At 44.3% G+C, this 17,639-nt stretch overlaps 1 protein-coding gene across 1 annotated transcript in view; it reads right to left on the minus strand.

Moving 5' to 3' along the window:
- The window catches only part of NCAN (neurocan), a 59,034-nt gene that overhangs the window by 40,624 nt on the left and 771 nt on the right, over positions 1-17,639 (minus strand). The window contains exons 2-5 of the mRNA XM_063294190.1: positions 11,901-12,296; positions 10,383-10,557; positions 7,872-8,003; positions 1,460-1,749 (exon numbers count right to left, since the gene is read on the minus strand). Of these exons, the coding sequence (XP_063150260.1) occupies positions 1,460-1,749; positions 7,872-8,003; positions 10,383-10,557; positions 11,901-12,296 (993 nt within the window). The remainder of the gene's footprint in view (positions 1-1,459; positions 1,750-7,871; positions 8,004-10,382; positions 10,558-11,900; positions 12,297-17,639) is intronic.

Raw genomic sequence — 17,639 nt, forward strand, 5'->3', positions numbered from 1 at the left:
GAAACCAGGAGACTGGGAGTTCTAGTCCTGCCCTAGGTTTGAAAGCCGGCTGGGTGACTTTCGGCCAATTCCTCTCTCTCAGCCCAACCCACCTCACAGGGTTGTTGTTGGGGGAAAATAGGACGAGGATGGAATATTAGGTATGTTCCCCACCTTGAGTTATTTATAAAAATAATAAAGGCGGGATAAAAAAAATCTAAAAAACTCCAAAACCATGTCACCTCCAGTTGAAAGAATCAGTTATAGAGTAGAGCAGGGTACTTGGATGGGAGACACCTGGGAACACCAGAGATAGAGGTTACAATGGAAAATTGAGAAAGCATTCAGGGAGAAGGCAGTGGTGAACCATCTCTCAGATAATGCCCAGAAGACTATGTGAATGTGTCCATGAAGCTGCAAGGAATCCAGCTTATTCAAGGACGGAAGAAAGAGCTCCCAATGGTATATATAAAGAAGGATATTGTGATGATCAAACTAATCAAATATATTAGGACTGTGCCTTTTCTGCTGCAGTATCTGCCCTCTCGAATAGTATTCCCTGAGAAATCTGTATGGCTCCCATCTTGATGATGATGATCCCTAAGGAACTTGCCTATTTTCCCAGGCCTTGGGACAGGGTGGTGGGTGCATCCCTACACAATTTTGTTTGGCATGTTTTGGCTTTGTTTTATACGACTGTTCTGAATGCATATTATTTGTTTCTTTTCAGTTATTATGCACAGCACCCAGAGTCATCTGGAGAATAAATAAATATCAGCTCTTGACTGCAAAGCACAGGACGGCCACTGGATGGCAGCAACAAGATGCAGAAAACTAACTCTGTGCTGACATCGAGTGGTCACCTAGATTTCTGCAGCCCAAATCTGGTAGCTCTAATTTTATTTTACTATCACTTTTGTGAATTACCATCCACATTTATTTTTATTTATTTATTTATTTATTTAATTTATTTATCGAATTTTATCACCGCCCATCTCCCCCTGCCCCCTACAGGAGGGACTCTGGGCAGAGTTGTTTGTTCGTTTGTTTATATTTCAAATTTAGTCACTGCCCATCTCACTTAAAGAGTGACTCTGGGTGGTTTACAATAAAACAAGAAGAAATAAATAGTTGTTAAAATACAATAAAAACCATATTTTTAAATAAAAATATATTCTAAGACACAGATATTAAAAAGCTCTTAATTTCTTTTTAATTTCTAAGAAATTTTCTTAATTTCTTAATAGAGGAATGGAGTATGGTTCTGGAAATAAACATTTTCAGTGTGGATATCTGACTTGGTATAATATTCTGGAAGCATCTATAAAATCAGGACAGTCCCTCTGTGCCTTTAAACACTTTTTAAAAGTGTTGCGACCAGAAGATTGCATAGTGTCCAGGACATTTCAAGCAAGAAGGATCCAAATCAAGGAGATGAAACCAAATTGTGATATGATTTTTTTTTAAAAATCCTACAAACCTTTGTAGCAGTAAGCATCGAATTTGGATGCTGGATCTGGGAAGCCAGTCCGGTTCGGGAACTGGTAGGCCGTCCTCACACCGGGTTTATCTCCTCCACATTTCTTCCGTGGGATTCGGATTGGATAGCGGACGCTTCCGTCGGCAAGCCACCCTGGGTCACACTGGTCCAGCCCTTCCTGCCAGGCAAGGTATAACTGCCCAGTGGTGGCTAGCTGAGCACCTTGACTCAGGCAATACTTTTGGGCCATTTGAAATGTCAGCCGACCTGGGCTGGTAGCATAAAACACTCTTCCTGAAAGCATGGGAAAAACATGTTTAGGTTGGACCTACACAAGGACATTACCTCTGGTTTTCTACTTGTATACATTTGCACATGGTTTTAGAAACATCTAGCTTTCCCCCCATTATATATCTAAAACAGTGATGGGGTATTTCTCTTGGATCCAGGCCACACTTTAATCCCTTTTTTAATTGGAAAAAAAATGCTTCTAATTTTTTGCCGGGGAAGTAGATGACGATGCAATAACGCCACCCAGGAGGGCAAAGTTCTAGTTATCTTCTCAAAGAAGGAGAAGTTGGGAATATTTACTCAGCAGAGGGGCCCTTTAATTTTTGCAACCCTCCCCCTTAAGAAAATCTAGAACATTTAAAATTAGTGATTTCACTGCATCACCAGGCTAAATGAATTACCTGATTGCAAGTTAGAATGAAGCCCACTTACAAAGAAGATCAGCCCAGTGCAAGGCACAAAACTCAGTTCTTTGATATGTTTGCTTCCATTCTAGGACTGAATCCCAGGTTCTTTTCCCTGTCTTGCCAAGCCAGGCACCTTTAAGGCACCTGCAGCAGAGGTGTGTTGACAGAATGGTTCTCTCAACCCTGGGAATCACTACCTTTACTCTTAACTGATTCAGCTGAGACAGAGAGACTGGTCCCAAGTCACCCAGGCGCTCTGTGGTTCAGATGGGACCTGAACTTGGGTCTTCTCAATCCAAGTCCAATGCCTTAACCACAAGCCTCTACTATGCACCCTCTGTTCTGTCTGGCTATGTGAGTGACATCAGCTTGCCAGGAGGAACAGAAGCATCCCTGGTGTGGTGTGGCATGTCATCAAATGATGAAAGCAGCTCTGGTTGCTGCTAGGATACAACTCTACCCTTTTTGTACACACATGATGTAATGGCAGGTGGGAATGACCTTGGGAGACAGGGGGAAGAGATGCTGCCTTGGGAACAATCAGATAAGAGAGGGCATAGACCCCAGCTGTATAATGGGCAGAGAAATAAACTCAGAAAGGAACCTCCTTAACTTCTCAGGCTGTAAAAGAGATGGCGGGAGATTTGTATTTTCAGACTTGCAAGATTCTGTTGATGTAGCCTTATAATAAAATAGAATTAGCTCATCTGGTCCTGTTTCCTGTCCGTGACAATTGTGATGGTGCATGCATGCACCAAATAGATGGAACTTGCACTGCATTGGTTCAATGCTGCTTTCATCATGTCAACAAAAACCTCCACCCTTAGAAAGGCCTCTGGAGTTGGGGGGACTTGAAGCTTGCCTCCAACCTTCCTCTTTAAGAGTGGAGGAGAAGAGGGTCTCTGTGAAGACGTGGTCTGCGCACGTGGGTGGATCTGCAGGCATATCAGCAGTTGTGCCCAAAGGTATCCTGGTTTGAGAACACTTGTCCAGGATGCTCCTTAAGCACAAAACAGCTATACAATCTTTGTGGGTTGAGACCAGCTGCATCACGTCAAGGGCCTAACTCAGCAATGGAAACCCCACAGACTAAATAAAGCCCCCCATGCACCTTCTGGAAGGTGCTGCCAAAATGTAGTAGCAAAACATAGACATTTAGTTGCAAATGCCACATGGGATAACCTGGCTTTTCATGCCTTTTTCCCTTGGCAGAAATAAGAAATAAAATAAATAGGGGCAGGGGTTTAAAGCACCTAGTTTGCTTTTGGAAATACCCTCAAAAGACACCCCCCCCCAAAAGCCTAAATGGACAAAACATTTGATCCTTTTCCACCTAAACCACTTCACTGCCATATGCCCTGCAACCTGCTCAGAAACTGGAAAATATACAGTAGACCAGCCTCCAGAGGCAGAAAAGTTCCTCTCTCCTAGCTTGTCTGGCTGTTTCCCACAATTGCTAGCAAATGTATCTACGCAGCCCTAGGATCCCAGGATCCCCCCCTGCCCCGGACCATGCCAAAAGCGCTCTGGTTTGGTTCAACAACATACTTCACAGTGTGAGTTATGTAGTGGCTACATTTGTGCATCCTACAAACTTTGGCTTGCTTAGGGTTTCTTATGGTTCAGTGTATTGATGGATTAATTCAATAAGCAAGTTCAACTCGCTGTCGGACAGAAAAAAAATACTTTTTTTTGGAAAGGGTGGGGCTGTTTTCAAAGAGGGTCCTTCCAACTCAGGCTGCTTAGCTTACATCTGTCTTTACCCTTACTCTGTTTAGCTTCAAAGAGGTATCTGGGGGTTGGGAAATTTTTCCCCCCCATTAGTTAAGGAACAAAGCACAGTCAAGATAAGTTCCTCAGCCTTCCTCTCTCCAGACAGAGACAAGAGAAAAGTAGCTAAGCACCAGGCCAATTTATCAAAGCCACAGGTCTATGCGAAGTTTTCCTCCAGGCTCTCGGCAGACGGAACAACACTTTTGACGGCCTCTTTCATTTCATTAGGAACATTTTTCTGAAGCTGGTGAAAATGGCCATTTCTGTCCCTTTTTATGGAAGAAACAGTGGGAAGAAGGCAGCCATCCTTCAGTATTCACTTTCAGTTAGTGTGTGTGTGTGTGAGTGTTTGTTTGTATGCCGGTGTCACTTGTTTCCAGACAAAGCTAGAACCACATTTATCAGCCCTTCTCAGACATTTTTAGATTGTAAATTTGCTGGCTGGCATCTTGGGAGCCTGAATAGTGGAAAGATCCAATTTCAGGTTTGAAAATGTGATTGATCAGTGGTAAATAGGAAAGGCTCTTGGCAAGCTTTCATGGGTTTCAATGGCAAATCAATCAACTAATGTTGCATTTAATTAGGGAGAACAAATGATAATTGCCAGGGAAGTGAATTAAGGACACCCTGCTCTGAGTTTGGGGAGGGGGATTTTCTTTTTTTAAACAGCGTTGCATTTCAAATGTGTTCCTGTATTATCATTATTTTTCATGAACAGCGTCTGGGGTAGCTTTTGCTGGCTGATTTCATTCTCCTGGAGCATGGTTTACAGGAGTTGATTTTTGGTAGCATGTACGAGAATCAAGAGAGCCAGTCTGGTGTCGTGGTTAAGGCATCAGGCTAGAAACCAGGAGACCTGGTCCCGCCTTAGGCACGAAGCCAGCCGGGTGACCTTGGGCCTGTCCCTCTCTCTGAGCCCCAGTGTCATGGTTCCTGTTCCAATGTTCCTAAAACATCGTAACTAGTTCCCATGCTGGTGCTGACACGTGTTGCTGGACAGGAGGGAGCTGCTGCTGTTAGTTTGTACCAGGCAGGAAGGTTGATGATGGAAGCGCAAAGGAATTCTTGTTTGGACTATCTTGCCTGGCCAAGGTTGTTACCCAAAGATTGCCAGCAACCGTTTTTGAACACCTGCAGAGGGAAGGAATTGCACTGACACTGGGGGGAGGGGTCTGGGATTGCTTGTGGTTTAATTGGGAGAAATCCCGCACTTTTGGCATTCTCAGCTTTCAGTGTGTTTCTGCATACTATTCATCATTAAATTAGATTTCCACAGACTTCTATGTGAGTCTGGTTGTTGATTTGAATAGGCAGTCATCACACCCAGGAAGGAGGCAATGGCAAACCACTTCTGAAAACCCTTGCCAAGAAAACTGCAGGGACTTGTCCAGGCAGTCTCCAAAAATCAGACATGACTGAACAGATTTTTTTTTAAAAAAAAAAAGACTCAAAATGTAAATCAGGGGATAAAAGAAAGAGCAGCTGATGATTCTGGAGCTTCAACTTCATTAATTTCCAGACCTCATTTAAAAAAAAAACATTTTGCTTTCAATGATTTTTTTTTTTAGTTTTGAAACTCACAGTTTTGGTCCTCAAGCTGTATCTCTCTGCTTTCCCTATCATCTTCTTCCCATTTCATCCCAAGTACGTTCTCCGCTTCCTCCTTCTCCTTTCCCCTCCTTCTTGTCCTCTCTCCTCCTTTCTCCTTTTCTCTCCTCCTTTCACTCGTATTTCCCTCTCACCTTTCTATGTCTTCTCTCTCTCCATCTTCCTGTATTTCTTCTTCCTCTGTCCTCCTCTCTTCCTCTCTCCCCCTCCATTCTCTGTTTTCTATTACCTCCTTCCTCTTTCCCTTCTCTTTCTTTTTGCCCTTCCTCTGGTCTTCTTTCCTTTCCTCCTCTATATCCCACCTTCTGTTCAGCTTCTCTCTCCTATCCTTCATCCAATCCCCCTCCCCTGTTCCCTATCCTTGCTCTTGCTAAAACCTCTTTGGCCTGAGGACATTTGGCTACCACTACTATTTCTCATCCAAGCCAGTGTTTCTTCTGCACCATCAGAGTTAATGGCTGGTTCTCCTAGAAGAGAATGAGGCGGCCACCTGGCCAGGACTTTAGCCCATCTTAGGCTACAGTTTCTGCCAATTTCTGTTGCTGAAGCTACATTTGAACCTCTCTGTAAAAATTGCCAGACTGAGCTTTGTATTAAGCTAACCAGGATGGTTAGCATGCTGGAAGCCAAACTCTTGCTTGGAACCAAGACCAATCCCAGTTTGGAATAAAACCTCATCCCATGTCCCCTCCTTATTTTTTTAATTAACTGTAATTTCCCAAGGACTAGGGATTTCTCATTTGTTTATGTTCCTCTGTAAACACCAACAAGTGATGTACACAAGATGTATGAGGAATGGCTTTAACAGATAGGATCAAGCCAACTTGCTTAAGCCAACACAGTTTGGGTTTGGGCAGGACATGGATAGAACAGCGACTTAGAACTCCATTTTGGAACACAAGTGCTGCCCAACTGGATTACTCAAGATCAAGCCAGCCCAGCTCTTTTCTAACAATCAGCAACAAGAGCTTCAAAGGAGCCCTCCAAGAGGGTGGCATCCCATTTGCTCCTGGCAGATATCATTCAGTCACCAGCCATCTGCTCAGAATAGGTCCTGGGAGTCCACTGCTTCCCAGAGGGTCAGCCTTCCCAGGTGGACCAGACAGGAAACACAGACCAGATGAGCTAATTTTACTTTACTGTAAGGCTACATTAAGAGAATCTTGGAAGACTGAAAGTACAAATCTCATGCTGTCTCCTTTACAGCCTGAGAAGCTAGGGAGGGTCCCTTCTGAGCCTCTTTCTCCTGCCATTATGCAGCTGCGGGCTATGCCCGCTCTTATCTGACCATTCCCGTGGCAGCATTTCTTCGCCCCATCTTTCAAGGTCTTTCACACATGCCATTACACAGAGTGACCAGTAAGATGCAAGAGGTCAACAGCCTATCCTACTAGAACTGCTAGAAAGTGGCATTTAAAAGGTTAATAAATAGGGACTAGATGTGTAAAAAATCCCCTTCCAGTTTTGGAAAACAGCACCAGGGCCATTGTCATGCAAAACTTTCCAGGTATATTCTGCTCGGTGCTTTAGCCTAGAAAGTGCAAATTCAAATAATATAGCTAAAGAGTAAAACCAAAAGAGGGAGCTGCTTTAAAAAGCTGCAGGCAGGTGCTGTGTTTGCACTCCTGCGCTCTGCAAAGCATTTCTTTTGGATGAATGCCAAAACACTCAACAGCCTAGTAATTAAATCAACAATATTTAATGAATTTAATGGAACTAAAACTCAGTTAATTCAATTTGGAGGGTTTTTTTTTTCCTGGCTCCACTGGCTTCTTTGTCTCTGCTCTACCTACTTTTTAGCAGGCAGCCTGTGGCCTGCTAACCTTTGGAGCAGTGCACCCGGGGTATCGGCTTTGAACGTTTTATGCGCGTTCTGCCTAAATTCCATCAATTGGAATTCAAGGGATACAAAGCTAGAGATATGAGAAACATTCCAAATTCCAAATATTTCAAGCCTGAAATGGCCTATTTCAAAGTCAAAAGAATTATTAGGGGTTTTAAAATAGCGATTCCCGCCACACTGGAAGTGTTCCAATACTGTTCCAGCCATGCCAGAAAAGTTCTAATCTTGAAATGGAGCGTTTTGAGTTTAAAGGACTTCTGGTTGTTCTCAAAAGAATAATGGAACATTTCTAGGCAGGTCAGAAACACTGTTTTGAACCTGAAAGTGCAAATTCAGGTGGGAAATGTTTTCGGCTCTATCACACAACCCCACACAGATTCCAAAACCACTTGTGCGTGAACCACAAACTTCTCCCCATTTTCCCCAAAAGTAACAATGCACTTTGTCCCTGGAAAAGGGTTCAGTAAATCCAGTATATTCTGCTCATAACCTGCCTTGGAGATCTTTGGAGTAGCAGTAGACATCATATGCTTCGCTGGCATCTCTCTCGCCATAGCTGCGGACCCCTGGGAGGCTGTTGCGGTCTCCATAGCAACCAGGTCTTGACAGGGTGATGGGATACCTGTATGAAGACCATGGGGGGGGGGGCGGGATTGGGGGAAGGAAAAAGGATGCAGCTGCTTTCAACTCCATCGCTGAGGCTTTTTTCAACCACAAAGGAAAGCCAGACCATAGAGCAATGTTTCTCAAGCAGGGTTCTGTGGACCCCTAGGGTTCTGCAAGAGGTCACTAGGGGATCATGATTTATTTTAAAAATTATTTCTAATTCAGGCAACTTCACATTAAAGAGGTAAGTTTCATTCTTCATTTTTAGTTTAAGAACACGGTGAATGTATATATACAGGCCTACCCAGGAAACGAATCTAATCGTTTTGTAACTTCTGGCCCATCTTTGAGCCTGCATGTGCAGGGGTTCCCCCAGGCCTGAAAAATATTTCACGGGTTCCTCCAGGGTGCAAAAGTTGAGAAAGGCTGCCATAAAGACTTCAGGAAAAGCTTGGATGGGGTTAAGGAACAAAGGTGTCAGTCCTTCGAGGTAGGCTAGGTCACGAAACAGACACAGCCAGGATTCTGCTACTTTGTTGTCTATTAGCAGAACCTTGAAAGCTTGTCCAAACCTTAATTGCTCTATTCAAGGACAACACAATCAAGTCAGGGGTGTTCGAGTCTCAGCGTTCTCCTTTTCCAGGGCTGAATAATCATTTGTCCTCTCCCATCTCTTTCTCAAGGCCAGACCCGAATCCTCCTCAAAAGGTCGGCAGTGGCAAACTGCCCAAGGCCCCCTCGCCTTTAACGTGCCTTGTCATTAATTGGCAAGTGTCTTTCTACAAATCTGTGTCTTCAAAACGGCAACCCCCAAATCAGTCTCTTGCGGTGAGCAAGGAGCGAATTCCCCTGGTTCAGTTCTTTTATTACTCTTTCATGTCGCTCTGCTCAACTCTCTTCTCTTCCTTAATTCCAATTTAACTAGGAGAATTTATAAAATTAATTCCAGTATTGAGCGTATGCTCTTTTTGCCACTTAGTTACTTCCATTCAATAGCATCTTGCAGGCATCCCCTACCTATCTCCATTAGCGATGCTCGCATGTGCATTGATAAAACAATACAGGATACAATGGAGAGAGGGAAGAAGCAAGGTCCCTGTGCAACAAGGGTTTTTTGCACAATTGCAAAAACACAATTGCAACAAGGGTTTTTTGTGCAGTGAATGCCTCTGTACAATGGAAAAACACCACATCAACAGAACTGATGACCCAACTGATCATATATATCTGAAGGATGTAGACAGTAGAATACCAGCAGTTGCAATGCCAACATTTACAATCTGGGTGGAACAGGGATGAGCGACCTGTTGTCCTCTAAATGTTGCTGAACTACAATTCCCAGCATGCCTTCCCTTTGGCCATGCAGGTAGGAATTGCTGGGAGTTGAAGTTCATTGACATTTGGAGGGCCACAGATTACTTGCTACTGGGACATAAGGATTGAAAGTACTGTCTTGCTTTGGGTCCATGCATGTGGAATTGTAAATGCAAAAGCTGAGGTTCATACAACATGTTAAGTCAATGACTGGGTCCTTACAACATGCTGAGTCCCATTTTAGCCTAGTCGAGGATGCTATGCGAACCCAGCTATTTAGTTTAATCTCTGCTTGATGCGAAATCCTGAGCCACAGCATGAAAAATCCCATAACCACTCTAACTGATTAACTCCATTGCTGAACTGGACCTACAGGAGGGAAGATTTTGTTTAGTCAGATCTACTCCTGTAACTGGAACCTGTTAAATCTTGCCCTGCCTTCTAGAGAGTTAGAAATCTTTTCCTTCTTCTATATCAGGCCTTCAAGAATTTCGACAGAGCTATCATGGATGGCTACGCAGGGCTTTGGATTTGACAAGGGAGAGGTGTTTCGGAAAATGGTGGCATGTGAACGTAGCCCTGTCTGTGACTCATTAAAGTAGTTGCATCTGTTTCTAAACAGAATCTGAAGCACTGCACAGCCCTACCTTCTTACCCCCACCTAGGCTTTTCTTCTGGAGGCTAAACATGTCCTGATTCTTCAGTCTGGGATTCAGTTGTCACATCTATAGCCGTCTTCATTGTCCTTCTCTGATCCTGTACCGATTTGAGGCTGGACTAGGCTGAGTTGCAACCTATGGTTTATATTAAGGCAGCCCAAGGTCCTACTAGCCTAGCCTGCCGCTGTGTTCCACTGCACCAAAATAATCAAAATGCATCTGACCATGCCTTTGGAGATGTAACATTTGGAGACCCATAGAATTTGCTGACACCTCTACAGGGAGAGGGAAGCATCTCCTCTTTTTCTTGCAAGGAAAAAAAAATCACAACAAAACAATATTTTATCAGGCACTCATTACAGCAGAAAGTTGGATCACGCCCCGTAAGTCAAGCCGGTTAGAATGTACACTCTCCCACATACCTAACAGTGTGGTCGGAGAGCCATCCGGCATCACAGTTGTCGTAGCCATCCTCAAATGCCACTTCAAGATGTGCCGGAGAAGCAATGACTGCTGAGTTCTCTTCGCAGGCCTTCTGCGCCTCTGAGAAAGTCAAAGCGTAGCGGTTGCTAGCCGCTCGGTAGTGAAAAACCACACCTAGGTAGGGTTAGAAGGTGACAAGTTAAGGAGATGTGAGTAAGAGGGGTATATAATGTCATTAACCAGTCTGGTGTAGCAGTTAAAGGCACCAGGCTAGAAACTGGGAGACCCTGAGTTCTAGTCCTGAGTTGGGCATGAAGCCAGCTGGGTGACCTTGGGCCAATCCCTCTCTCTCAGCCCTAGGAAGGAGGCAATGGCAAACTGCTTCTGAAATCTTGCCAAGAAAACTGCAGGGACTAGTCCAGGCTGTTGCCAGGAGTCAAAAAACTGACTCCAAAGAACAACAACAAAAAACAGATAGGGCAGCATCTAACTAATCTTGGCTGATCTCTGAAGCTAAGCAGGGTCATCCCTGGTTAGTGTTTGGATGGGGGAGCGCTTGGCTGAAAGGGAAATGAAAGTCTTGGAAAAAGGCTAGGTCTGTAACGTTCTTCTGTAACATTGCTAAGATAATTGTGATGGAGGCAGTCACACAACTCAAGGACATCTCTCCTTTCAATAAAATATTGTGAAATACAACCTTTGATGATTGCATCAAGATACTTTCTGAAGCAGCTCTTGCACGTTGATTGAGCACAGCACAACCTTCTCCCTCCTCCTTCCTTTTTCCTTTTGTGTCATGTCTCTTACACAGAAAGCTTTATGACAGGGATTGTCAAATTATTGAACTTCATAAACCACCATGAAATCCTTTAATTAAAATGCAAGTGAAACTGAAACTGTACATGGAATCACAACTAGATGGTTTTTTGTAATCTTTCATTAACGCACACCCCCACACACCTTTGGTATAAAGGCAGGGGAGGAATATGATTAAACCAATGAAAATGAACGCTAAGGCTGAATTGTTCTTCACAATGCCCTGTATAAGATTCAGGAAAAAAGAGAATACAATTGGGCCTGCCAACTCCATAAACACGTGCCCAAATGTGTGAGGGATCGATGGGTGGCATTAAATCAGGAGGAGTCTGGCAATGCCCTCTGAGGCTAAGAAATATTTTTAAAAGAGGCAGGGGGCTTCTGAAGAAATGAACCGTGGCTCATGAAAGCTTCTGCCTTTTGAAAAAATGTTTTGTCAGAAAAGGTGTTCCCAGATTCCCTCTGATTTGGGCTACCATAGACTAACACGGCTCTCCTCTGACAATGAAAGGCATTAACAGAATCTGTCATGTCATCTTGGGTGGCTATTTTGCAGTTTTGATCTGTGTTGAGAACGCTTTTGCCCTCATTCTACCAGTCACCCAATATTTCTCAACTCCTTCTGAGAGCCGTAAAGCAGGGGCCCGGAACTGCTCCCCACTTTAAAAAATGCTTGAAGACGCACTGAGCCCTTCTCATACCTGTGACTTCCAGAGGGACCAAGTCTTGCTCATCGTGAATCCCAGTGACAATTTCACAACGATAAAGTCCCACGTCGCTGGCCCGGGCAGCCAGAAAGAAGAGTGTGGCGTTTTCTCGATGGTGGGGATATCCGGGCAGTGAGATTCTCCCCTCGTAGTTCTTGGAGATCTTCACCACATTATCCTTGGCTACCAGGACAGATATGTCTTCCGGCTGCCCAGTGGCAGATTGTACTTTGCTCCACTTGATGCGCGGTGGGTCAGACAGTTCACTGGGGCCCAGGGGGGCTTGCAAGAGAAACAGGCACGGCAGGGACACCGGTTCTGCCAGGCCCACCCGCACCGGCTGATGGCTGACTTTGTTGATACGGATCACTCTCCCAGTCTCCTGGGAACCTATGGCAAAAGATGGCGGAGGGGAGATGCCACACAGATCAGGGATGATTCCTTCTTGGAAGACTAACCTCTCAACCTGGTTAACACATCGCCCTGGCTGTTTCATAAAACTTGTTCCCCCCCACCCCCCACACACAAACCAACCACTTTTATCAGTTCACACAACATGCTAAGACAATGTGTTAAACGACAAAGGAGCTAATCCCATTTTATCTTAGCCCAGCATGTTCTTAGGGGCCCAGGGGAGAGTTTCCTGCCTTGTGTAACTCAGGAACAGGCAGAAGTTCGAACAGGATCTTTATGTATGGTAGTTGTCATGAGTAAGGATGGCGAGCAGGAGGCTCCCTTCCAGACTGTTAAGCGCATGCGTAGCACTGAGGAATTGGTGAGCCATTCCAAGAGGCACAGATTGGGACCGCCTTAACCTGCGGGGTTTATATGGCTGGGTTTTTCCCACGCTTGTTCAGTTTGTTAGGATTACTGTTATGTATTAGCAAATAAACATTAGAGAACAGTTCCCTGTCTCAGAGTGTTTCCTGGGAGTCAGGACAGTAGTCCTTGCTTAACGACCACAATTGGGACTGGAATTTTGGTTGCTAAGCAAAATGGTCATTGCATGAATCCGACCTGATTTTATGACCTTTTTTGTGGTGGTTGTTAAGTGAATCACCGCAGGTGTTAAGCAAACCACGTGGTCGTTAAGGGAATCATGTGCTTCTCCATTGTTTTTGCTTACCAGAAGCCAGCCAGGAAGTTTGAAAATGGCGATCACATGACCACGGGATGTTGCAACTGTCATAAATGTGAACCAGCTGCCAAATGCCCAAATCATGATCACATGACCATGGGGACACTGCAACAGTTGTCAGTGCGAGGACCGCTCACAAGTCAGTTTTCCAGCACCATCGTAAGTTCAAACCGTCACTAAACAAATGGTTGTTAAGTGAAGACTACCTGTACTTTGTAGCAGATTTAAGATGGACTTGCTCCCCCACAGTTTAATTCATCAATATCTCCTTTTTCCACCCTAAATTTAGTTAAAGACTTGAAATATATACAAATCAGATATCTTAGCTCCCTCTCCTGCAGCAGAGCAGGGGTGCACATTTTCACAGTGACAAAAAAACCTGTTTCTTCTCTCCAGATTGGGCTACATTGAAATTAATCATCACCGCGCAGAGACGAAGTTCCTTGCTCATCCTTCTGATTGAGTTTTCTCTGTAGCCAACTGGACCCAATTATAAGAAGAGGAGGCTGATGGGAAGAAAAGAGGAAGGAAAGGCAAACTGCTTGCTATTGGGGACCTAACTGATGGGTCCTGCTATCTCTGCAATCCTGCTATTCTTTTAAGTGTAATGAGTAATGATAATCCCAGCCAAGGAGTTACCTTCAAAATCCAGGCTCACTGATGCTAGAAATCAAGCTAAGTAAATTGATCAGGAATGGTAAGTAAGCCCTATTTTTACAGAGAAAATCTATCCAGAAAGACAGTGCAGAGCAGTGCTTAGAGCAGGGTTTCTCAAGCATAGGTTTCCATGGAACCCTAGGTTCCCTGGTAGATCACGACTTATTTTAAAAATTATTTCAAATTCAGGCAACTTCACATTAAAGAGGTAAATCTCATTCTTTATTTTTAGTTTAAGAACACTGTTGATGCATATGTACAGGGATGACTTAAGCCTCTCTCTCTCACTCATGCATTGGGGAAAGATGAAGACAGTGTCATGACAACCCAGCAGGAAAAAGATGCCAGGACACATCTCGGCCAAGGTTGGGTCCAAGTGGGGATACTACTTCAATTGTCTAAATCAGTGTTTCTCAACCTTGGTGACTCTAAGATGTGTGGACTTCAACTCCCAGAATTCCTCAGCCATGGGTGCTGGCTGGGGAATTCTGGGAGTTGGTCCACATATCTTAAAGGTGCTGAGGTTGAGAAACACTGTGATGGAGTGAAATATTTGAAACCTTTGAAATATTTCTCAGGCCTGGGGGAAACCCTGCACATTCAGGTTCAAATATAGGCCACAAGTTACAAAATTATTATATTCGATTCATGGGTAGGCCTGTATATATGCATCAACAGTGTTCTTAAACTAAAGAATGAGATTTACCTCTTTAATGTGAAGTTGCCCAAATTTGAAATAATTTTTTAAATAAGTCGTGATCTACCAGGGAACCTAGGGTTCCATGGAAACCTATCCTTGAGAAACCCTGCTCTAATGACAGCCTCAAGAGAGCAAAATCTGTATGGCTTTGTCATCCATTACCCTGGAGGGAAGTCACGGGTTGCCCTGAAACACCACGGGTCCGGAATGCGGTGACACAAGTAGTTATGGGCGCACTTCAACACACCCATGTGATGCTTCTACTCTGTGAGCTGTGCTGGTTGCTAGCTGGCTTCTGGGTGCAGTCGAGGGACATCTCTAAAGCCCTCCATGGCTTAGGACCTGGTTATTTGCAGGACCACCTCTCTAACTATCTCCAATTGTCTCTAATTGTCCCATATGGTCCAGTAGGGTCAGCATGCTCTGGGTCCCCTCAGTGAAGAAATGTCACTTTATGGCATCCTGGAGATATGCCTTTCTGTCACTCTGAAAGAGCCTCCTGCCCTGAGGTCTTTGTTGCCCCAACTCTGATGGTATTCAGGAAGGCCATAAAGACCTGGCTGATCCAGCAGGCCTTGGGCCAAGAAGGGTTGTGAACTTGCCAGTTGGTTATGGTGTTTTAATTTTATTTCTGTTTGCTGAGTGGTGGTTTGTTATTTCTGTTCTTTCATTGTTCTGTTGTTTAACTTTTCCTGTATACTACCTTGAGTTATTTCTCTCTTTCTCAGCCCAAGAACCAAACAGGTGTTGTGATGAAGGTGCTGGACTAGGAGCGGGGAGACCCAAGTTCTAATCCCCCTTCAGCCTCACAAGATCATTGGCTGAATTTGAGCCAGCCCCTCCCTTTCAGCCCAAGAGCCAATCAGGTGTAGTGGGGAAGGGGCTGGACCAGGAGTGGGGAGACCTGGCTTCTAGTCCCCAGCTTGGCCATAGAAACTCCCTGGGGAGCTTTGGGCCAATCTATCCTTCTCAGCCTTAGACTGGGAAATCAAAAGCCATCCCAGAAGAAGACATGGGTAAACCACTCCTGAAAATTTAATCTAAATTAATCGATTCAATATAGGCGCTGACTTTGGGGAGCGCCTAAATCAATTAAATTAAATTAAATTAAAATGTTGCCAAGACAACTGTATGGACCTGTTGACATAATCACCAGGAATCAAGATTGACTCATAAGGCCACAACAAGAAACACATATGTAACAAACACACAAATACAAGTGAGGAAACTGGTAATGACCAAGAACAGAGGCAATTGAGGCAGAGGATGGATGGCAGTGAGGACCAATCTAGTTTTTTGTCAACTCAAAGATGGTGTGTGTGTGTGTGTGTGTGTGTGAGAGAGAGAGAGAGAGAGAGAGAGGGAGAACACTTCAGCCAATGAGAAAAACTCCAAGGAAAAAAAATCCAACCATCTGAACCAGTGTTTCTCAACCGTGGCAATTTTAAAACGTGTGGACTTCACCTCCCAGAATTCCCCAGCCAGTGGGAGGTGAAGTCCACACGTCTTAAAGTCGCCAAGGTTGAGAAACACTGCATTAACATAGTAATCCTGTTTCTAAGATAAAGACAGTTGATGGTGTGTGTGTGTGTGTAGTGAGCGCAAAGTTAGGCAGTTAGGAACCTAATACTTTGAGCCAGAGATTGTGTTTGTCAGGAATTGAATGATAGCAAGGAAAGGAAGTCCAGCTGACATTAGTGGTGAGTATTTTTGAAGCTGTGCTTCCTTTCTCTTACCTTCATTCTTTATTTATGCTTTCTTCCAGTTACCATTAATAGTTAATTGCCTGTATATTATTTGCAGCCTGGAGCTTAGTGTTCATTTATGGCTTGTTTGCTCTCAGAGGCTTTAGAAGAAGGAGAGAGCTTTGTTCATATGTAGGAGAAGCCTCTTAGCCCAGGGGATGAAAAGGAGATGCTGGTTGCTGAAAGAGTAAGAATAACCTGTAGAACTTCCCACAGGGACAGGGTTGGGGGTGATCTCTGCAAAGAGAAGAGAATATTCTTCTTAAATGCAAATCTAGATGAGCATTTAAGCAATTGGACTTTGATGAAGTAGGAGAGAAAAAGTATTGATGCTCTTGAACTTTGGTGTTGGAGAAGACTCCTGAGAATACTATGGACAGCCAAGAAAACAAACAAATGGAACATAGAACAAATCAACCCAGAGTTCTCACTCAGGATACAAATGACCAGGCTCAAATTATCATGCTTTGGACACATTATGCAAAGACCAAGCGTTCTGGAGAAGTCCATAATGCTGAGAAAGGTAGAAGGGAAGAGAAGAAGAGGACCACCAGCAGGAAAGTGGGTGGACTCAACAGTGATGGAAGGAGCAGTTTTGAGACAGATCGCCCTGGTGTAATGGCATGTGAGAATGACCTTGGGAGCCTGGGCCCAGAGATGCTGCCAAGGGAATGGTCATATAAGGGAAGCATAGCCTGCAGCTGGACAGTGTGGAGGGGGGTCAAGAGGCTCAAAAGAGACCCTCCCTAATTTCTTGGGGTGTAAAGGAGACAGCGGGAGAATTGTACTTTGAGATTTGCAAGATTGATGTCAGCCTTCCCAGGTGGATCAGACAGGAAACATGACTCGATAAGCTAATTCTACTTTATTGTAAGGCTACATTAACAGATCTTGCAAGTCTGAAAGTACAATTCTCCCCCATCTCCTTTACAGCCTGAGAAACGAGGGAGGGTCCCTTCTGAGCCTTTTGCTCCACCCACTATCCAGCTGCGGGCTATGCTGTCTTTATCTGACTGTCCCTAGGCAGCATCTCTGGCCCAGTCTCCTAAGGCCTTTCCCACATAACATTACACTTGGAGGAAAGCTCTCTGCGTGGTTCCTAACGGCACTCACTTGATGGCACATAATCAAAAATTAAGCAATGCTTAATTCTTTCCATTTATCGGAACCTCTTCTTCTTTACATACCTTGATAAGACACCTCATGCACATGCGCGCGCACGCACTCTAGAGCAGTTTTGATATGGTTGATCACTCTGAGATTTGTGCATATTTTTATGCATGCTAGCCAAAAAGTTTCCTTGTTGCAACCATAGTCCCACTTGAGTTTTGAAGGATTTGGGTGATAAAGGGACATTCACACAATTCTCCACCTCCTTTGTTGTGGCTCTCACCTGCCTTGCCAGCTCCTTACATTAGCAGTAAAGGTGGGTAGCAGGGTGTAATTATTATTTTTTTAAATCTTCCACAAATTCCCTTGGAAGCAAATCTGGG

Source organism: Candoia aspera, chromosome 1, assembly GCF_035149785.1.
Source record: "Candoia aspera isolate rCanAsp1 chromosome 1, rCanAsp1.hap2, whole genome shotgun sequence".
Lineage (NCBI taxonomy): Eukaryota > Metazoa > Chordata > Lepidosauria > Squamata > Boidae > Candoia > Candoia aspera.